At 45.6% G+C, this 23,198-nt stretch overlaps 1 protein-coding gene and 1 pseudogene across 1 annotated transcript; both read right to left on the reverse strand.

The window, feature by feature from the left end:
- Nucleotides 1-5,097: 5,097 nt before the first annotated feature.
- Nucleotides 5,098-7,752, reverse strand: LOC125971919 (janus kinase and microtubule-interacting protein 3-like). The gene is made up of 10 exons (XM_049725091.2): nucleotides 7,431-7,752; nucleotides 7,153-7,215; nucleotides 6,968-7,066; nucleotides 6,781-6,878; nucleotides 6,645-6,699; nucleotides 6,459-6,524; nucleotides 6,329-6,397; nucleotides 6,175-6,252; nucleotides 5,885-6,118; nucleotides 5,098-5,805 (listed from the first exon to the last, which is right to left on the reverse strand). Exons 1-10 carry the CDS (start codon nucleotides 7,497-7,499, stop codon nucleotides 5,689-5,691), a joined length of 948 nt encoding a protein of 315 aa, XP_049581048.1. The 5' UTR covers nucleotides 7,500-7,752; the 3' UTR covers nucleotides 5,098-5,688.
- A 123-nt stretch (nucleotides 7,753-7,875) lies between these two features.
- On the reverse strand, nucleotides 7,876-10,445 carry LOC137840489 (janus kinase and microtubule-interacting protein 3-like; annotated as a pseudogene).
- Between the last annotated feature and the right edge of the window lie 12,753 nt (nucleotides 10,446-23,198).

The following is a 23,198-nucleotide window of genomic DNA, read 5'->3' on the forward strand; positions in this document are numbered from 1 at the left end:
TAGAACATTTCAGACTGCTCTCCATTGACCAAAAAAATGGTGCCTGTTTTCCCTTTCTCTTTTGCTCTTTTTGAATTGACAACTTTTTCGGCGTGTATAGCATGATCAATGAACTGTGGCAAGGTAGATGTCGGGAAAGTGATCATATGTTTAGTGATCCAGTTTTGGATTGCTGGTCGCGAATTTGCATGTAGAGCATTTTTGAGTTGTTGGTCATAAACATCAGTTCCATGCTCCAAGCCACTATTGGCTTTGAACACTTTTTCTAGTCTGTGTCTAAAGTCTTCAAACAACTCACCTTCTTTTTGTTTGGTTCGGCCAATGTCTGTGTAATTTGCTCTACGTTCGAATTTTATTTTTATCCTGCCCAATAGTTGGTCAATTTCTGTTTGTAATGGCACCCTGTTACATTCCAATGGACGGCCCCGGGAATCAAAGGGATTCCAGGTGCCTTTAACGCTTGCCCAATGTTTGGTTAAAGATGCCATGAAAGCCTGTTGTACTTCATCGCCTCTCAAATTATAGGAAGCAATGAGTTGTTTCATGTCGATACAGTATTGATCAACATCTTCAGTGGGCATTGCTATGCCCTCAATTGCTGATTTTATATCAGCTTGGGTCCATGTTCTGTATACTAAAATGGTGGGTCCTCCGTCATCATGAGGATTGGCCACTTCAATCATCGGGTATGCGTCAGCCGAGGGACCCAACTTAGCACGGCTCCGCGTCAACATACCACGAGTAGAATCACTATACTCAGGAGGATGATCTGTGTTTGGTAATTTGGGGTACAGAGACGGAAAAATTGGTTCGCTTTGGCGTGCTGCAATCTCCGTCTTTATAATTTGATCATTTTTCTCATCCTCATTCATCGCATTGTCAGCCTCGGCCTTCAAGCGAGCCCGCCCTGACACTGTCTCATCATCTTCCTGCCTGTGCAACAGCAAGTTCTTTTTTATCTTTTCTTCGTCTTCCTTATCTTTCAATTTTCCTCTCATCTGCCCACATTTTCTCTTCTCAGCTTCCAATTCCCATTGTACTATTAGATAATATCCGTCTTTATTTTTCTTTACGCCACATTTAGCATCAATTGATTGCTTTAGGTTATTCAATGAATTTGTTTTCAGCTGACCATCAAATTTGTAATCGGTTATCCATTTGTCAAGATATTTTACATTTTCGGGGTCGACCTCTTCCATCAATTTCCAATCTTTGCATTTTAATTCATGTCTGGGTAGCGGCTTTTGTTTGCTATTTGATTTTCCCATGGTTTATTTTCTAAATTTCGGAGTTGGCAATTCGAATGGCACCTACAGTGTCCTAAAGCCAACTTTATTCACAGGACAGTGGTTAAATGTTCGATGTGTGGCGAGTCTCTTTTCACCTTCCCGGAGGAAGCAGAGAGTCCTTGCTTTCATCCACACAAAGCCACTGTTTGCAACCCTGTGTTGTTTACATAGAGGAGAGCTCAAATGAGGTCACTCTCAGTCAAACCATACACACACACACAATGCGCACTTTTATCGTCTCACAGGCAAGCAGGGGAGTCCACCCTCCCGTGGATTTTAACAAACTCTTTAACCTTCCTATTGTGTAAGAAAACTTATTTTGCCTTTTTCTTGAAGTAGATATAAAACCTATCTTTTCATGGATAAGGGAGCCAAACCAGCTAAACAAGAGTTAAGAAAAACACCACAGATGGCAGCAGAAAGCTAACACATTAGGAAGGTTAAGTTAGGAGGCCCCACGACACCTCAGTGGAATTTAACTGCTCCAAATTACCTGTACTTTTTAGAAAACAGAGGAGTCCGCCCTCCCGTGGAATTTAACTGACTTTTACGTCAGGGGACTCCACCATCCCCTGCAGAATTTAACTGTTTCTAATTGCACTTGATAGGGTCTAGAATTGTCAAGGTTTTAAGTGACCTCTTGTCACTGCACTTTCATTACTTTTAACAGAATCAAGATCCGTACTCACAGTCTGCTGGGCCTTCTCCTCGGATGATCTCGTCAACCACTCCGGCGTCCAGCCGACTGATCGAGTCAGCCCCGTGAAAAGGGTTTCCTCTATATGCCTTGGCCAAGGACTTGTCCTGGGTCGAAAAGTCAGCTGGAATCCCGAAATAGGTCTATTGAGACCCCGGAACGAGCCCCCAAAAATCTGTTAGGTTCAAAGTGCTAACTGAATATCTGAATAAGAGAAAAGGGTCAGCAGACAAAAAACAAGTGAGGCAGAATATTGAGTCTTTTCTCGCGAGGAGTGCAATCAGACTTACAGCAATCCGACTACACTAAAAATCAGTTTTACACTCCTCGCTCTTTTTATTTGGAATGCCCTACCCACAGTGTGAGACGATTAGCCCTTAAGGGGGGGGGAAAGAGATTGTGGCTTCGTCTCGTAAGAAACAAAAAGTAACGCACAAAGTGTTGCGTGCAGATATGGCTATATCAGCAAAACAGTTTAAGCGATATTCTGAGAGATAAAAAGAGAAAGTGACGTTCTTTAAGGAAGATCAGAAGGTTCGTGACGCATTGTTTGACGTGTTGTTTTCACGATCTGTTCTGGTGGACGCTGAGCTGTCAGCAGCATCTTGTTTGACACAACCGTCATCTCGCCCCTGACCCAGCCGTAATCCTTCTGTTCTGTTGTACAAGATAAGAATAAGCAAGGCAAAGCAGCAAGCATACTGAACAGTAATATTGTGAATAAGTACTCATTAGAGAACGCATGATAACATATATATACAATTTTTCTAACAAGTGGTTTATTCAAAACTAAGATTTATGTAATCTGTTTGTTCCCAGGCAAAATTGGATGTGATGCAATTCCAAATTTCACCACATGATGGTGCCCAATTTTGACTTCATAGGACATATTAAACACTTAGCTTGTTATTATGTTCAAGGTAATCAGATGTGTTTATCATTCTAATGGCCTCTTCAAAACTATTCTGGATTACTACTTTGGATCTATTCTACATTACTTGGCAACAACATACTCTGTAACAGATTAGGCAGTATAATCACATATGTTAACTTGAGAGTGCCCACACTCAATCTACTTATCGTGATGTGTTAAATCAATTACTGTTAGACATTATTTGTCTGATAATCTACCAAATCTTTGAATTGAAGAATTTGTGATTTAATTAATAGCTTGTTCAGGGTAATCAGACTTGTATATAATTCTAATGGCCTTCTTTTGAAAACTATTCTGAATTACAACTTTGGATCTTATATTACTTTGCAACAATCTACTCGGTGACAGATTAGGCAGTATAATCACATATGTTAACTTCAGTGCCCACACTGTATTTATTTATGGTTATTTGTTAAATCAAGTACTGTTAGACATGAAATAGGAAGTGTTTAACATAAATGTTATGGCTACTCACCATTGTAGCTCGCTCCTGGTCAATGATACGAGCCTCTTCTTGCAGTGGAAAACTTGCAGCCAACAAACACCGTGGAACCTAAAGGAATGAAATTAAACATTAACATTTCGCCTCGACCAATTTTCACACGTACAACGCAACGCGGCTACACTTCTGCTATTACAAACGTAAATCTCCTTAAACACAATGAGTGTTACTTACCGTGTACGCTCTAGGCAAAATTGGATGTGATGCAATTCCAAATCTATCTGAAACGGCAGTTAAAAGTAGAGTTACATCAAGTTTTCTTTTTTAATCAACACAATCATTTACAACCGTTGACCAGAAAGAATCGTCGAAATTCGACGTCCCCCACAAACGCCACGCTCACTCGCTTTTCAGGGCAACAAAAGTACTTCTTTTTAAAAACGATGAGTTGTACTTACCGTGTACGCTCTGGACGGTCCAGTTGCAAGCAGAAAATAAAAATATTTCTCTTGTTAGTCGTATGTTACCATCCGCTGTGTCTTTGTCAACATCGCCGCCGTTTTCCTACTTCCTGCTGCGAGCCACGCCCACGGATTTAAATTTGGGCGGAAGCTCTTTCCATTGGCGTCGTTTTCGCGTATAGCAAATCCGATTGGTTGGGAAGGGGGCACGGTTATGCAGCCGAGGGGTCCTGTGATCGGTGGGATGTAAAGTAGGCGTCGACGTCACGTCCGCGTCACGTGACCACGACGTGGCAGACGTCATATAGCAACCGCTGTTTTGTTTAGTAGACTTACAGTTGTTATGCATTGACATAATGGCGCACACACCAAATAGATTTAAATAAATTAAATAATTCTTCTGCCCACTCTCTTTTAAACAAGTTAACTCTCCCCGCGGATTTGAATTCCGGCGAAAGTTACGCCCATCGACGTCACGTATGTCACGTGACCACGACGTGGCAGATGTCATATAGCAACCGCTGTTTTGTTTAGTAGATTTACAGTTGTTATGCATTGGCATAATGGTGTGCACTCAAAATAGATTTAAATAAATTTAATATTTCTTCTGCCCACTCCCTTTTAAACAAGTTAACTCTGCCCACGTCCATTGACGTCTTGTCTGCGTCACGTGACCACGACGTAGCGACGTCATATAGTAACCGCTGTTTTGATCAGTAGACTTACAGTTATTATGCGTTGACATAATGGCGCACTGGTTAGCATGGCCACCTCTTAAGCATGATGTTGCGGGTTCGACGCCTGATCAATGTTAGCATGGAGTGAGCTGAAGTGCATGGCGCTGAAGATTTGAATCTTTGAAATGCGCTGAGGTCTGACATATCAGGCAGAATGGTTTGCCATCACGTTCAACAAAAAATAGAAACTTTCCCACTCTGATTAAAACGTCCTGTGTTCATCTACGTATTTTCGTTTTGCTGTGCATCTTTTCCCTGCCATTTCGAGAGCCCAATTGACACTCATAGTTTAAAGAAATGTGTTTGCCCATCCTACTTTGTGGAATTTCACCACATGCGCTTTTGACCAAAATACCAAATTGAACTCAAGTGAAGCCAACACGCACAACCCCCCCCACACACACACACACACAAATGTTGATATGAACATAAAAGAGCCGCATGCTGTTCGGGAGTTGCGGCTTGGCCAAACCTGTACTATACAACTTTATTTGTATAAAATTTTCACAACAGCTGTCACACAAACAAAGCGGGAAAAACCGAAGACGTGCGTGTTCCGCCCACGCTGGATTTATTTGCACCTTTGAAAAGACACCGTATTGCCGCAGATGTGGCAAAGAGTACTTTTGGGCATCTGAGACGGAAGGATGTCCAAAGCATCACGTCACCTGCTCTGGTAGGCATGGTGGTGGGACGTTGAGGTCAACCGCTTTGGGGTTGGCTGAATCTTTGATCGCAGGATGCCACACACTTGAAGACAGAAGCAGAAAAGCAGAGCTAAATGCAAAATGTACTCACCGGTGACTCCAATTTTTTTCCCCCCTGAAGAAACAGCTGGACGGGTGGCCCCGGCTGGCCAGTGGGACTCTTGTTATTCTGACCCTTTTTAGTGCGCGTTTGGGGCAACAACCGTTTTTTGTGGCGCTCTCTTCTGGTTCAAAAGTGCCCTGCATGTGAATTTGCTTTTCCTGCCTTCTGATTGGATGAGCGCCGGTGTGACGCGGTGCCTCTGTCACCGTGGCGGGGGGTATACGTTGGCATCGGAGCGTCTGCCAACGTCTGAGACCGGCTGGCAGTGTATCGGAGGTGTCGAGTGCGGTGCCGCTGGAGCTCACTCACCAGCTGGTGTTAGGGCCACAGAATGAAGGCCAAGGAGAAGAATAGAAAGAGAAACAGAAACTTCTCCTCCAATTGTTTGATTTGTCTCTTCTGAGCTTCGATGAATTCTTTCAGCTCTTTGTTCCTCTAGGACGGACAAATGGAAAGTGGCATTCAAAAGCCAGTAAGCGTGCAAGTAAGTGCCGGGCTGGCTTTGGGCCCTTACCTGTTGCGCGCTGTGCAGCAGATCCATTCTCTCTTGGAGGATGCAAGCGTCGCGCTCCCTCAACTCGCACATCAGGGCTCGCTTCCATTGGTCCACGGCGCTCCTAAGCTCTTCTCTCTGATCCGCCGTCAGCACGTCATTCACGCCAGCGTGGCTGGCTTTTTCGCCGTCCGTGGCGGGGCAGTCCCGCTGCGGTAGCGCCTCGTACAACATGGCCTCCAGCTCCAGGATCCTCTGGGCCGCAATCCTCGTCCATCAGTGGTCCGGCGGGAGATTTGAGGGCGGCTTACCTTATGAGCCTGGTCCATGGAACACGTCCTGAAGTCCAACTCTTCATCCAGGTAGCCCTTCTGCTTGCAGAACATATCCTAGCACAGCTCAAGGTCAGAATTGTTGGGGCACATTGCCGGAGTTCCCCTTGGCTGATGTCGCGTGTCTGTCTACCTTCTCACTTTCAATGTCCAACATCTTCTGTTGAAGTGCTGACTTGGTCACTTTGATGTATTCTAACCACTGAGGAAAGGCTGCTGTCACATAAGCAGAATGCGAGAGCGTGCGTGGACGTGCGCGTTACCTTCTCGGCTAGGGTGAGAAGGGTCCTGGCGTGAATCACGACCACCTGCTCCTCGTTGGTGAGATTCTGCAAGAGCCCAAAGGCACAGCGTCAACAAGCTTCTTTCAGCGCAAAGCCTTCCAAAAGTCACATTTGAGCCGCCGAGTCTCGTGGAGTGCGAACATAAGGAGTTCGACATACACTTACGGCGTTATAGCCCAGGATGTCCAGCTTCTTCATCAGATCACTGATGACGATGTCCGGGGGAAAGGCGCAAGGAGCAATGTAAGGTGTTCTGGGACCTCGGGTTAAGGTTAGGGTTGCGAGGGACGCCTTACGTACGCTCACGCCCTCGGCCTCGCAGTAGATCTGCAAAGGGCTGAGGCCGTCTGGGAAACGGACTTGCAGAAACTTCAAGACGGGGGAGCGCCACTCCCTCTCCTGAAAGGCAGAGGCATGCATCCGTCCGTCCGTCCGTCCGTCCGTCCGTCACATCTCTGGCCTCAACACGCTTGTGCGAGTCTTCCCACCTCCAGCTCCAGGATGCGGAACTCAAGCAGTTCGTTTTGGTCTCGGATATCCTGGATGTGCTCTTTCAGACGCGCTTCTTCCGCCTCCATCCGCCTGACCTGAAAAGACAGTCAGACCTCATCTGCGGGGCTTCCCGTCAGGTGTGACGCCAAGCGACTCCGCCCAGCGCCTTTCTTTCCGTCACCTTTTCGGCCAACTGCTGATTGCTCTGACGCAGCAGCTGCTTCTCCTCCACCCACTTGACATTCTAGAAGAGACAAACGCGTGGACAGCTTTGGAATGTTGTGTCATTTTCATCCACAAATTCTTTGGTTGACTGGAAAATGACATTTGCTTTTCTCCGCATTTTCCCAGCCACGTTCGGGGGGGGGGGGGGGTTGGTCCAGTAATGCCAGACGGATGAGTGACTGAAGAATGTAGCTATTTTGTCTGAGAAAAAGGTGTGCTCATTGATGAGCTTACCTGTCCTTGTTGCTTCAGCGCTGACTCCAGATCTGCTACTCTGCTTTGATAGTGACCCATTTCTACCATCAGCTTTTCTCTGGTCTGAAAGGAGGAGGAGGGAGGCTCCTCCTCCTCCTTTCAGACCAGAGAACACCCGAGGCTGGGTGAGAACGGGGAGGCTGCGACCCGGCCGGGGGTTGCGGGAAGGGGCGCCACCTTGATCTCCTTCTCGGCGTCGTAGTCCCCTTCGCTGGTCTGGGCTAGCAGAGCGTAGGCTCGTTGCAGCGCTTGATATTCTTGCGTCAGCTGGCGGTAGCGAAGCTCCGCCTCTTCATGCACACACCAATGCAACACAGCACTAGTACCAGAATCAGTCAGACCGGCGACAAAGCACCCGCGACGCAAAGACGAGTCCGATTCCAGGCTGAAGAGGAATGTTTGGTGCCAATACGCTGGCAGAAATGGCGGGCTACCTCTTCGGGTTCCGTGTCGGGGGTTCTGTCGGTGTGAAAAGACAAGGACGATCCGTCCGGGTCCACCAACACGTCTTCGTCGTAGCCGTAAAATGTTTCGATGACCTGCGGGCGCGGAAGCAAACATCTCTCTGAACAAACTGAAGCGACACCTCACGATGAATCGACGAGAGGAACGATAGCGAGAAAAAGGCCATTTCATCTTGCGCAACACCAAGCAGCCGCAAACAAACAGACTCACCTTGCAGGACCTCACGCTTTGTTCCTCCTCAGAGATTCTCGACGTCGGTATCGTAGCAGCAAATCTCTCTCCTGTCGACACAAATAATCCGCCTTTGAGATTCTTTGGATGCAAAGGGAACGAACGGCTCCGGCGCAGAAACAAACGCGACTCACAATGACATTTCTGACATGAGCTCCTGTCTCCAGAGCCTGAAAAACACGTCACCGGCGATGATTGGAGGGACGCTCGTCTTTTCCAAAAGTGACAACTACAGGGTGTGTCAGGGTTTTCCAGATTATCTTTATCGTATCATTGTGTTGCTTTGACTTTGACTGCGACCTGTAATAAATAATATTATTTATCCCTTATTTATCCCTATCGCTTATCCCTTCCTACACAAAGTCGTAAAACACCCCTTGCTATGTTTTGACTAGAGGTCAAGGGCTTCCTCTATTCAATCCACTCTTACACCCACCCTGTTTCTCTTAATTAAAATGCTCGTGCAGGAGCCGAGAGTCAGACTTCATTCGTACAACGGATGGACTCTCCACCTGCAGGTGTCCAAAAGAACTTACTTGTCTCCCGTGTGGTTCTTGCAAAATAAGTTGGAGCGAGCGCAACTCTAACAGGGTGCATTTTGCCACTAGCTGCCTACGGACAATGACGTCGCGCTCGCGGCTCATGGTTGACGGGCTGAGCAGCCGGGCAAGTCCGTCGTTTTCAGCGCACAGCGAGTGGCAAAGGCGCTGACAAAACGGGAGCTTTGAGCTGCTGAAAACGGCAAAACAAGTCTAAAGCGTGTTCAAACGCGTGCGCACAATGCTCCTGCTTGAAAGGTCGGAATTTAAGGGGCCAATTTTTTGGATGGCGGCCGCCGGCCAAGCTTTGGACGGAAAAGGTTTCCTGGCGACAGCGAGCGAGCGCGGCGCTGCCGTACGTGCACCGAGTCGCCTGCCTGAAGACCTTGGACAAGTCGTCGATGATGTGCCGCTGCTCCACAACTTGAAGGAACTCCATTTCACTGTCCTGCTGGCCGCAACCGCGGTCCAGGTCATTGAGCGAACTAGGCCTTCTCTGTGGAACACAAATGCAGTGGACTCTGTTGGCACGCCGCCGTTGTCCGCGTCGACTTACCAAGCTTGCCATCTCCTCGTTCTCCTGGGTGACAAAGCGCACTTTGTTTTCAAGGCGACACAGCACCAGCGAGAGTTCTTCATTCTTCCTGCTCAGGCGTTTGTTTTTGTACAGGAGTGGCAGAAACTGGCTTTCTGTTTCTCTCAGTCGCTTTAGCTGCAAGCATGAAGTGCGGGATGTGAAAGACGCACAACACGCGGGCCGGAACGTATCCATTTCTTTTGCATCGGTTTGAACGGAATCGTGGCTTTGGCTCCCAATAAAAGACATCTACCAGGCAACCGACTCGCCGCGCCGCTCAACTAATAAGCAAGCGCAATGGGTGCCTCGCTGGATGGCGCGCATCAAACGTAGCGCAAACCTTCAAGCGTGCCGTCAATAAATTACCAGTTCATTGCGCTCTTCAGAAAGCAGGGCGTTTCGATCCTCCAGTTTCCTGATGACTGCGCTGAGCTCAGCGATTTTCAGATGAAACCGTCGCGTGTCCCGATCCTCCTGAGACTGAAAACGCCCCGCAACACACACACACAAGCACTCGTTCAAAGTTCAAAACTGTTTTTGTGCTACCTTCCTCCAGCAACGAACTAAGTCATGCGTACTGCAAGTGTGTGATGAGGTGGCTTACGCAATGAAGAGGATTGCTAGTAGCGGCGTTGACCCCACTTCCAGGGTAGTTTAGGCCCGCCCTTTGGGAATCCCTCAGGGCAGCGATCTGCTGCTCGGCAGCCTGAGTCTGCAGCTGAAGGCGGTGGACGTGGCCGGCCCCAGGGCTTCATCCAAAACACTAACCGCTCTGTCTTTCAGCTTGATCTCATCCGTCTGGATGTACAAACGGGGAGCGCTCAGGCAGGCGGGCAAACTCATTTGCCAGAATTGTGACAAAAACAAAGAGAGCAACCGGCCAATTTTTTTCTTGAATCGACTAGAACACCTTTGCTGTGACAAAAGCGAAGCGAGCAACCGGACATTTTCTTCTTGTGAAATAGAATAGAATAGAATGCCTTAGGTGTCATTGCACTGCAGGTATACAACGAAATTGGGAACATAGCCACGCACCGCGCATCTGATCAGTCCTACCAGTCGGCGGATCTCCCTCTCGCAGTCTCTCTTGGTTCGGCTCAGCTCCTCCCGATGCTGGTGATGAGCCGATCGGAGCTCGGCCGCTCGGGACTGCCAGGCCTGCTGGGCCGCTGCCAGGGCTTCTTCCGCGCTCCTGGTGGAGGCGACACCGCTCGGTCTCCCGACACCGCCGCGTCTCCTCCACCTCCGCCAGCAAAGCGCCCCCCCTCCTCACCTGAGCAGACATTGCGCCACACCGGGCCGTTGAGACCGCAACGGAGCGCCGCGACGCTTACTGGGGACAAGCTACACAATACGGTAGCGGCCGCATCGAAGCCCGACGTGGCGTGCGGATAGTCAGACACGGATAGAGCGGATCACCTTGTCCATGGAGCCGTCCCTCAGGCTGAGGACCAAGGCATTCAGTCGCTGGATCTCTCCATCTTTGATTTTGATCACTCTCATCAGCTCCATTTCATGCTGCCGCAGTAATGTCTCCCTGGTAATGTAAAGTAATGGCTAACTCTTTCTGCTTCTCCTCATGGAGTTTGCTTTTGAGTTCCGTCATGGCGGCGGTGGCACGGTGGTGCTCCGCCCGAAGGTCCTGACTTCTCTCTCTCTCCAGACAGCTGACCTGACATGACTTAGACTTAGACTTAGACAAACTTTATTGTCATCTTGTCTGCACATGGTGCATACAAAACGAAATTCCGTTGCATACGTCTTACAACAAAGTAGTGATATTGCAGTTGAATAGAAGTAACATATCCTATGAAAATGTATATATATACATATACTATATATATATATATATATATATATATATATATATATATATATATATATATATTAAAAATAAGTATAAAGTGCAGCAGTGATAATTATGCAATAGTGCAAGTAGGCAAAACAGTATTCAAGAGTGTGCAGAGGAATGCTAAACCATGTATTAAACTTCTATTTAAAGGGTTTATACAAGTTCAGTAAAGTTGGTAGTGCGAGATAGTGCAAGATAGAGGTCCGTAGTGTCATAAAGTACAGTTCTGTGAATGTGTGATGCAGAGTTCAGTTTAGAGCTCAACAGTTCTAGTGTTCAACAGTCTGATGACAGCAGGGAAAAAGCTGTTGCAGAACCTGGTGGACCTGCAGCGGATGCTGCAAACCTCTTCCCAGAGGGCAGCAGGGAGAACAGTCCATGGTGGGGGTGTGATGGGTCATTGATGATGTTACGGGCACGGGACATGCAGCGCTGAGATGAAATGTCCTGAATGGAGGGAAGAGGAGCCCCTATGATCCTCTCTGCTGTCCTCACCACTCTCCTCACGTTCTTCCAATCGGAGGCGGTGCAGCCTCCACACCACACAGAGAGACAGCTTGTCAGAATGCTCTCTATGGTGCTCCTGTAGAACGTCCTCATGATGGGTGGGGGCAGGTGGGCTCTCCTCATCCTCCGCAGGAAGTACAAGCGCTTCTGTGCCCTCTTGACCAGTGCCGTAGTGTTCATAGTCCAGGTGAGGTCTTTTGTGATGTGGACCCCCAGGAATTTGGTGCTGCTGACCACCTCCACAGCTGAGCTGTTGATGATCAGTGGAGCGTGGTGAGGCTGTTTTTTCCTGAAGTCGACGATGATCTCCTTCATCTTCTCCTCATTCAGGATCAGGCTGTTTTCTCTGCACCAGCCCACCAGCTGCTCCACCTCCTCTCTGTAGTCCAGGTCGTTGTTGTCTCTGATGAGCCCCACCACCGTTGTGTCGTCTGCTGACTTCACGATGTGATTGGTGGTGAACCTGAGGACGCAGTCGTGTGTCATCAGGGTGCACAGCAGGGGGCTCAGGACGCAGCCCTGAAGGGAGCCTGTGCTGAGGGTGATGACATCAGAGGTGTTCTGTCCGACCCGGACTGACTGAGGTCTGTTGGTGAGGAAGTCTAGCAGCCAGTTGCGAAGGGGGGTGTTGAAGCCCAGGTGTTCCAATTTTCCTACCAGATGCTGTGGGATGATGGTGTTAAACGCTGAGCTGAAGTCAAGGAACAGCCTCCGCACATGGGTGTTCTTCTCCTCCAGGTGAGCCAGGCTCAGGTGAAGAACGGAGGAGATGGCTTCCTGAGTGGAGCGGTTTTGCCGGTCGGCAAACTGGAACGGGTCAAATAATAGGGGGAGTCTGGAAACGATGTGACCTTTAAGCAGCCTTTCGAAGCACTTCATCATAACCGGAGTCAGTGCAACAGGCCGGTAATCATTAAATGAGGTGATTTGAGGTTTCTTCGGCACCGGAATGATGGAGGCAGTCTTAAAGCACGCCGGCACTGTGGCTTGGCCCAGCGAGGTGTTAAAAATGTCTGTGATGACCCCAGCCAGATGACTTGCACATTCCCTGAACACACGCCCAGGAATGTTGTCCGGGCCAGGGGCCTTACAGGGGTTGACTCTCCTCAGGGTCTTCAACACATCGGCGGAGTCAAGGCAGAGTACCTCCTCTTCCTGATGGGGGACAGTTTTAACTGCTGGAGTGCCGTTTAGTGCCTCGAACCTCCCAAAGAAGTTATTTAGACCATTTAGAAAGTCAGCATCAACTACACCCACCGGGGGGGGGGGAGGGTGAGTTGTCGTCTGTAATCGCCCGTATGCCTTGCCACATACTCCTGATGTTTTTGACGTCGTGGAAACGATCCTGAAATTTTCGACTGCGGTCTCGCTTCGCTATTCTGATGGCACGGTTCAAGTTGGCTCTCGCTGTCCTCAGTGTCTCCTTGTCGCCAGACTTGAAAGCAGAGTTCCGCGCTCGTAGCGTTTGACGTACCTCCTCAGTCATCCAGGGTCGTTGGTTGCCCCGGGTGATGATATTCTTAGTGGTGCTGACGTCCTCGGTGCATTTGTTGATGTAGGCTGACACAGTCATGGCACACGCATGTCTAATCTACATCGGGAAAACTGGGAGGGAGGGAGGCAGGCAGGGAGGCAGGCAGGGAGGCAGGCAGTGTCTGTCTGTTGAGGTTTTCACCTTGTTCTTCTCCTGCTGAAGTTCTAACTGGACGTCCATCAGTTTGGTTCTCAGCTCGTCATTGGCGGCCTGAAGGGCGTCCGTTCGCTCCGCCTTGGCCCGCCCTGCCGGAGCTCGTTTGGACATCTCTTACTCGAGTCTCGCCCGGTCGTCAGTCAGAGATCACAACATTTGTACCTGGAGAGCACAAACGCAGCGCTGTTTTCCACTGGCTTCGAACTCAACTTCAATCGGTACCGTAACTTACAACATCATAAACATAGAACTAGCTTGACTTATTCATTGAATAAATGCATTTGGTTCTTCAAAACTGCATCACGCAACATAGCGTGACCGAGACGGCCGTTATCCACCTGCGTGAAGTTATTTGGTGAAATGAATGAGATGTTTAAGACACCATCGTTCTGTCTCTATGTAGATGAAGGGAAATAATCGATTGCTGAAGGTCCAAAGGTGTTGTGATAAACAAATAAACATATTAGTGATTAGTGACATATTTGTGATAAACATATTAGGCAGGATAATCACATATGTTAACGTGACTGCCCACACTGTATTTATTTATGGTTATTTGTTAAATCGAGTACTGTTAGACATGAAATAGGAAGTGTTTAACATAAATGGAAGACGAAAGGGGTACTCACCATTGTAGCTCCTGCTGGTCAATGATACGAGCCTCTTCTTGCAGTGGAAAACATACAGCCAACAAACACCGTGGAACCTAAAGGAATGAAATTAAACATTAACATTTAGCCTAAACCAACATTCACAGATACAACGCAACGCAAACTACACAAACGTAAATCTTTTTAAACACAATGAGTTGTACTTACCGTGTACGCTCTAGACGGTCCACTTGCAAGCAGAAAATAAAGATATTTCTGTTGATAATCGTCGTGTTTGTATCCGGTGTCTCGCTCAAGGCCATTGCGCCCACAGATTTGAATTTTGGCGAGAGTTCAGCCTATTGACGTCATTTCCGCGGTGTAATACCCGCATATCTGAAACGGCAAAGTTAAGAGTAGAGTTAAATAAAGTTTTTAGTCAACGCAATAATTTACAACCGTTGACCAGTCGAAATAATCGTCGAAATTTGGCGTCTGTGGCTGGAAGCAGACGCCGAGTTCGACATTCCTCCCAAACGCCACACTCCCTCGCTTTTCAGGGCTAAAAAAAAACAGTTGTAATTACCTTGTACGCTCTAGACGGTCAAGTTGCAAGCTGAAAACAAAAATATTTGCCTTGTAAGTCATCGTGTTACTAACCGCTGTGTCTTGTTTGCCAGAATTGCCGCTTTCCTACTTCCTGTTGCAAGCCACGCCCACGGATTATAATTTTGCCGTGAGTTCCGCCTATTGACGTCATGTCCGCGTCACATGACTGCGACGTAATATTATCTAAAACTGTTTGTGCGGTATTGTGTTGTTCTGTGCGGTATTGTGTTATTCTGTGCGGCGTCGTGTTGTTCTGTGCGGCGTCGTGTTGTTCAGTGCGACGTCGTGTTGTTCAGTGCGGCATGGTGTTGTTCAGTGCGGCATGGTGTTGTTCAGTGCGGCATGGTGTTGTTCAGTGCGGCATAATGTTGTTCAGTGCGGCATAATGTTGTTCAGTGCGGCATGGTGTTGTTCAGTGCGGCATGGTGTTGTTCAGTGCGGCATGGTGTTGTTCAGTGCGGCATAATGTTGTTCAGTAAGCCGTAATGTTGTTCAGTGCGGCATGGTGTTGTTCAGTGCGGGATGGTGTTGTTCAGTGCAGGATGGTGTTGTTCAGTGCGGCATGGTGTTGTTCAATGCGGCATGGTGTTGTTCAGTGCGGGATGGTGTTGTTCAGTGCAGGATGGTGTTGTTCAGTGCGGCATGGTGTTGTTCAATGCGGCATGGTGTTGTTCAGTGCGGCATGGTGTTGTTCAGTGCGGCATGGTGTTGTTCAGTGCGGCATGGTGTTGTTCAGTGCGGAATGGTGTTGTTCAGTGCGGCATGGTGTTGTTCAGTGTGGGATGGTGTTGTTCAATGCGGGATCGTGTTGTTCAGTACGGGGTGGTGTTGTTCAGTGCAGGATGGTGTTGTTCAGTGCAGGATGGTGTTGTTCAGTGCGGCATGGTGTTGTTCAATGCAGGATCGTGTTGTTCAGTGCAGCATGGTGTTGTTCAGTGCAGCATGGTGTTGTTCAGTGCGGCATGGTGTTGTTCAATGCGGCATGGTGTTGTTCAGTGCGGGATGGTGTTGTTCAGTGCGGCATGGTGTTTTTCAGTGCGGCATAATGTTGTTCAGTGCAGCATGGTGTTGTTCAGTGCGGCATGGTGTTGTTCAGTGCGACATAATGTTGTTCAGTGCGGCATAATGTTGTTCAGTGCGGCATGGTGTTGTTCAGTGCGGCATGGTGTTGTTCAGTGCGGCATGGTGTTGTTCAGTGCGGCATGGTGTTGTTCAGTGCGGCATGGTGTTGTTCAGTGCAGGATGGTGTTGTTCAGTGCAGGATGGTGTTGTTCAATGCGGCATGGTGTTGTTCAGTGCGGGATGGTGTTGTTCAGTGCAGGATGGTGTTGTTCAGTGCGGCATGGTGTTGTTCAGTGCGGAATGGTGTTGTTCAGTGCGGCATGGTGTTGTTCAGTGCGGCATGGTGTTGTTCAGTGCGGGATGGTGTTGTTCAATGCGGGATGGTGTTGTTCAGTGCGGGATGGTGTTGTTCAGTGCAGGATGGTGTTGTTCAGTGCGGCATGGTGTTGTTCAATGCGGCATGGTGTTGTTCAGTGCAGGATGGTGTTGTTCAGTGCGGCATGGTGTTGTTCAATGCGGCATGGTGTTGTTCAATGCGGCATGGTGTTGTTCAGTGCGGCATGGTGTTGTTCAGTGCGGCATGGTGTTGTTCAGTGCAGCGTAATGTTGTTCAGTGCGGCATGGTGTTGTTCAGTGCGGAATGGTGTTGTTCAGTGCGGCATGGTGTTGTTCAGTGCGGGATGGTGTTGTTCAGTGCGGCATGGTGTTGCTCAGTGCGGCATGGTGTTGTTCAGTGCGGGATGGTGTTGTTCAGTGCGGCATGGTGTTGTTCAGTGCGGCATGGTGTTGTTCAGTGCGGCATGGTGTTGTTCAGTGCGGCATGGTGTTGTTCAGTGCGGCATAATGTTGTTCAGTGCGGCATAATGTTGTTCAGTGCGGCATAATGTTGTTCAGTGCGGCATAATGTTGTTCAGTGCGGCATAATGTTGTTCAGTGCGGCATAATGTTGTTCAGTGCGGGATGGTGTTGTTCATTGCGGCATGGTGTTGTTCAGTGCGCCATAATGTTGTTCAGTGCGGCATGGTGTTGTTCAGTGCGGGATGGTGTTGTTCAGTGCAGGATGGTGTTGTTCAGTGCGGCATGGTGTTGTTCAATGCGGCATGGTGTTGTTCAGTTCGGGATGGTGTTGTTCAGTGCGGCATGGTGTTGTTCAGTGCGGCATAATGTTTTTCAGTGCGGCATGTTGTTGTTCAGTGCGGCATGGTGTTGTTCAGTGCGGCATGGTGTTGTTCAGTGCAGCATAATGTTGTTCAGTGCGGCATGGTGTTGTTCAGTGCGGAATGGTGTTGTTCAGTGCGGCATGGTGTTGTTCAGTGCGGCATGGTGTTGTTCAGTGCGGCATGGTGTTGTTCAGTGCGGCATGGTGTTGTTCAGTGCGGGATGGTGTTCAATGCGGGATCGTGTTGGTCAGTGCGGCATGGTGTTGTTCAGTGCGGCATGGTGTTGTTCAGTGCGGCATCGTGTTGTTCAGTGCGGCATGGTGTTGTTCATTTCGGCATAATGTTGTTCAGTGCGGCATAATGTTGTTTAGTGCGGCATGGTGTTGTTCAGTGCGGGATGGTGTTGTTCAGTGCGTTATAATGTTGTTCAGTGCGGCATGGTGTTGTTCAGTGCGGCATGGTGTTGTTCAGTGCGGCATGGTGTTGTTCAGTGCGGCATAATGTTGTTCAGTGCGGCATAATGTTGTTCAGTGCGGGATGGTGTTGTTCAGTGCGGGATGGTGTTGTTCAGTGCGGCATGGTGTTCAATGCGGAATGGTGTTGTTCAGTGCAGGATGGTGTTGTTCAGTGCGGCATGGTGTTGTTCAGTGCGGCATAATGTTGTTCAGTGCGGCATGGTGTTGTTCAGTGCGGCATGGTGTTGTTCAGTGCGGCATGGTGTTGTTCAGTGCGGCATGGTGTTGTTCAGTGCGGCATAATGTTCAGTGAGGCATAATGTTGTTCAGTGCGGCATAATGTTGTTCAGTGCGGCATGGTGTTGTTCAGTGCGGGATGGTGTTGTTCAGTGCAGGATGGTGTTGTTCAGTGCGGCATGGTGTTCAGTGCGGGATGGTGTCTTTCAGTGCGGCATGGTGTCGTTCAGTGCGGCATGGTGTCTTTCAGTGCGGCATGGTGTCGTTCAGTGAGGCATGGTGTTGTTCAGTGCGGCATGGTGTTGTTTAGTGCGGCATGGTGTTGTTCAGTGCGGGATGGTGTTGTTCAGTGTGGCATGGTGTTCAGTGCGGCATGGTGTTGTTCAGTGCGGTATCGTGTTGTTCAGTGCGGTATCGTGTTTCTCAGTGCGGTATCGTGTTGTTCAGTGCAGTATCGTTGTGTTGTTCGTATTGTGTTGTGTTGTTCGTAATGTGTTGTGTTGTTCGTATTGTGTTGTGTTCTTCGTATTGTGTTGTGTTGTTCGTATTGTGTTGTGTTGTTCATATTGTGTTGTTCATATTGTGTTGAGTTGTTCGTATTGTGTTGTGTTGTTCGTATTGTGTTGCCTTTAACACTTAGCCTCTAACACTTAGCCTCTAACACTTAGCCTCTAGCATCTAGAAGGTAAATAAAGAGGAAGGAAGGACTCACCGGTGACGTCTTCGCCCACGTCCAAGCGTTGTACTTTGTATTTTCATCCTTCTGACAGTGGAAAACATAGCCAACAAACACCGTGGAACCTAAACGAATGAAAGAAAACTATCATTTGGCCACAACCAACATTCACAGATACAACACAATGTGACGTGCGGGGTTGAGGTTAAAGGTTGAGTGAAGGGCCCTCGTTTTAAACTACTTTTTTGAAAAGGATTGGGAACAAGTAAGACGTATTTAATTTATTTAATGGGAAGTAGTAAGAGCTATTGAATTTAATCTATGTATTATATTCTTTTGTATTGTAATCTGTTGTATTCTTTTGGATTGTATTCACACTAACCCCACTAAAACTTCAGCCCACAAAAACTCGCCTCTGGCGCCTAGCCTCTGGCACTTAGCCTCTAACACTTAGCCTTTAACACTTAGCCTTTAACACTTAGCCTTTAACACTTAGCCTTTAACACTTAGCCTAGAAGGTGAATAAATAGGGTTAAAGGTTGAGTGAAGGGCCCTCGTTTTAAACTACTGTTTTGAAAAGGAGTGGGAACAAGTAAGACGTATTTAATTTATTTAATGGGAAGTAGTAAGACTTATTAAATTTATTTAATCTACTTTTCTTCCCAGGCAAAATTTGATGTGCTGCAATTCCAAATTTCCAAAGTGAATGAAGGAATGAAGTCCTTTAAATTATGATTTTGTATAAATACTAGGCATTAACACAAAATCGACGGCACAAAATGGCCAGACTTTACTTGTTTGTAAAGGACTGGTTACAAGACAGACTTTTTTAATTTATTTAATGGGAAGAAGACTTAGTTTAATTGATCTATTTTTGTTCCCTGGCAAAATTCGATCTGCTGCAATTCCAAATTTCCAAAGTGAATGAAGGCAAGAAGTCGTTTAAATTATGATTTTGTTTAAATACTAGGCATGGACACAAAATCTACGGCACAAAATGGGCAGACTTTACTTGTTTGAAGAGGACTGGTTACAAGACAGACTTTTCTGATTTATTTATTGGGAAGAAGACTTATTTAGTTTATTTAATCTATTTTTGTTCCCTGGCAAAATTGGATTTGCTGAAACTGTATTTTGCCAAATCTTGCCTTGAGACCTGATAGGAAGTATTAAACGCTTAGTTAAATCAATACAAGTTGGTAGTAAGAGCGAGTAATGTTGGTTGAACCGATGAATGAAGGTTGAAAGCAATTTAAATTATGACTTTGTATAAATACTAGATATTAACAGAACATCTACTGCGCGAAATGGGCAGAGTTTACTTGTTTGAGAAGGAGTGGCTTATTCAAAACTAAGATTTATTTAATCTGTTTGTTCCCAGGCAAAATTGGATGTGATGCAATTCCAAATTTCACCACATGACGGTGCCCAATTTCGACTTCATAGGACATATTAAACACTTAGCTTGTTATTATGTTCAAGGTAATCAGATTTGTTTATTATTCTAATGGCCTCTTCAAAACTATTCTCGATTACTACTTTGGATCTATTCTACATTACTTGGCAACAACATACTCTGTAACAGATTAGGCAGTATAATCATATATGTTAACTTGAGAGTGCCCACACTCAATCTACTTATTGTGATGTGTTAAATCAATTACTGTTAGACATTATTTGTCTGATAATCTACCAAATCTTTGAATTGAAGAATTTGTGATTTAATTAATAGCTTGTTGTTATGTTCAGGGTAATCAGACTTGTATATAATTCTAATGGCCTTCTTTTGAAAACTATTCTGAATTACAACTTTGGATCTTATATTACTTTGCAACAATCTACTCGGTGACAGATTAGGCAGTATAATCACATATGTTAACTTCAGTGCCCACACTGTATTTATTTATGGTTATTTGTTAAATCAAGTACTGTTAGACATGAAATAGGAAGTGTTTAACATAAATGTTATGGCTACTCACCATTGTAGCTCGCTCCTGGTCAATGATACGAGCCTCTTCTTGCAGTGGAAAACTTGCAGCCAACAAACACCGTGGAACCTAAAGGAATGAAATTAAACATTAACATTTCGCCTCGACCAATTTTCACACGTACAACGCAACGCGGCTACACTTCTGCTATTACAAACGTAAATCTCCTTAAACACAATGAGTGTTACTTACCGTGTACGCTCTAGACGGTCCAGTTGCAAGCAGAAAATAAAGATATTTCTGTTGATAATCGTCGCTGCTCAGTGGCTCACGGCCATCGGGCCAACAGATTTGAATTTTGGCGGAGGTTCCGGCAATTACGTCATATCCGCGGCACATGACTGCAACGTAATACCCGCTTATCTGAAACGGCAGTTAAAAGTAGAGTTACATCAAGTTTTCTTGGAACCTAAACGAATGAAAGAAAACTATCATTTGGCCACAACTAACATTCACAGATACAACACAACGTGCGGGGTTGAGGTTAAAGATTGAGTGAAGGGCCCTCGTTTTAAACTACTGTTTTGAAAAGGAGTGGAAACAAGTAAGACGTATTTAATTTATTTAATGGGAAGTAGTAAGACTTATTAAATTTATTTAATCTACTTTTCTTCCCAGGCAAAATTTGATGTGCTGCAATTCCAAATTTCCAAAGTGAATGAAGGAATGAAGTCCTTTAAATTATGATTTTGTATAAATACTAGGCATAAACACAAAATCGACGGCACAAAATGGGCAGACTTTACTTGTTTGAAAAGGACTGGTTACAAGACAGACTTTTTTAATTTATTTAATGGGAAGAAGACTTATTTAGTTTAATTGATCTATTTTTGTTCCCTGGCAAAATTCGATTTGCTGCAATTCCAAATTTCCAAAGTGAATGAAGGAAAGAAGTCGTTTAAATTATGATTTTGTTTAAATACTAGGCATAGACACAAAATCTACGGCACAAAATGGGCAGACTTTACTTGTTTGAAGAGGACTGGTTACAAGACAGACTTTTCTGATTTATTTAATGGGAAGAGGACTTATTTAGTTTATTTAATCTATTTTTGTTCCCTGGCAAAATTGGATTTGCTGAAATTGTATTTTGCCAAATCTCGATTTGAGACCTGATAGGAAGTATTAAACGCTTAGTTAAATCAATACAAGTTGGTAATAAGAGCGAGTAATGTTGGTTGAACCGATGAATGAAGGTTGAAAGCAATTTAAATTATGACTTTGTATAAATACTAGATATTAACAGAACATCTACTGCGCAAAATGGGCAGAGTTTACTTGTTTGAGAAGGAGTGGTTTATTCAAAACTAAGATTTATGTAATCTGTTTGTTCCCAGGCAAAATTGGATGTGATGCAATTCCAAATTTCACCACATGATGGTGCCCAATTTTGACTTCATAGGACATATTAAACACTTAGCTTGTTATTATGTTCAAGGTAATCAGATTTGTTTATCATTCTAATGGCCTCTTCAAAACTATTCTGGATTACTACTTTGGATCTATTCTACATTACTTGGCAACAACATACTCTGTAACAGATTAGGCAGTATAATCACATATGTTAACTTGAGAGTGCCCACACTCAATCTACTTATCGTGATGTGTTAAATCAATTACTGTTAGACATTATTTGTCTGATAATCTACCAAATCTTTGAATTGAAGAATTTGTGATTTAATTAATAGCTTGTTCAGGGTAATCAGACTTGTATATAATTCTAATGGCCTTCTTTTGAAAACTATTCTGAATTACAACTTTGGATCTTATATTACTTTGCAACAATCTACTCGGTGACAGATTAGGCAGTATAATCACATATGTTAACTTCAGTGCCCACACTGTATTTATTTATGGTTATTTGTTAAATCAAGTACTGTTAGACATGAAATAGGAAGTGTTTAACATAAATGTTATGGCTACTCACCATTGTAGCTCGCTCCTGGTCAATGATACGAGCCTCTTCTTGCAGTGGAAAACTTGCAGCCAACAAACACCGTGGAACCTAAAGGAATGAAATTAAACATTAACATTTCGCCTCGACCAATTTTCACACGTACAACGCAACGCGGCTACACTTCTGCTATTACAAACGTAAATCTCCTTAAACACAATGAGTGTTACTTACCGTGTACGCTCTAGACGGTCCAGTTGCAAGCAGAAAATAAAGATATTTCTGTTGATAATCGTCGCTGCTCAGTGGCTCACGGCCATCGGGCCAACAGATTTGAATTTTGGCGGAGGTTCCGGCAATTACGTCATATCCGCGGCACATGACTGCAACGTAATACCCGCTTATCTGAAACGGCAGTTAAAAGTAGAGTTACATCAAGTTTTCTTGGAACCTAAACGAATGAAAGAAAACTATCATTTGGCCACAACTAACATTCACAGATACAACACAACGTGCGGGGTTGAGGTTAAAGATTGAGTGAAGGGCCCTCGTTTTAAACTACTGTTTTGAAAAGGAGTGGAAACAAGTAAGACGTATTTAATTTATTTAATGGGAAGTAGTAAGACTTATTAAATTTATTTAATCTACTTTTCTTCCCAGGCAAAATTTGATGTGCTGCAATTCCAAATTTCCAAAGTGAATGAAGGAATGAAGTCCTTTAAATTATGATTTTGTATAAATACTAGGCATAAACACAAAATCGACGGCACAAAATGGGCAGACTTTACTTGTTTGAAAAGGACTGGTTACAAGACAGACTTTTTTAATTTATTTAATGGGAAGAAGACTTATTTAGTTTAATTGATCTATTTTTGTTCCCTGGCAAAATTCGATTTGCTGCAATTCCAAATTTCCAAAGTGAATGAAGGAAAGAAGTCGTTTAAATTATGATTTTGTTTAAATACTAGGCATAGACACAAAATCTACGGCACAAAATGGGCAGACTTTACTTGTTTGAAGAGGACTGGTTACAAGACAGACTTTTCTGATTTATTTAATGGGAAGAGGACTTATTTAGTTTATTTAATCTATTTTTGTTCCCTGGCAAAATTGGATTTGCTGAAATTGTATTTTGCCAAATCTCGATTTGAGACCTGATAGGAAGTATTAAACGCTTAGTTAAATCAATACAAGTTGGTAATAAGAGCGAGTAAT

This window comes from Syngnathus scovelli, chromosome 7 (assembly GCF_024217435.2).
Source record: "Syngnathus scovelli strain Florida chromosome 7, RoL_Ssco_1.2, whole genome shotgun sequence".
NCBI lineage: Eukaryota > Metazoa > Chordata > Actinopteri > Syngnathiformes > Syngnathidae > Syngnathus > Syngnathus scovelli.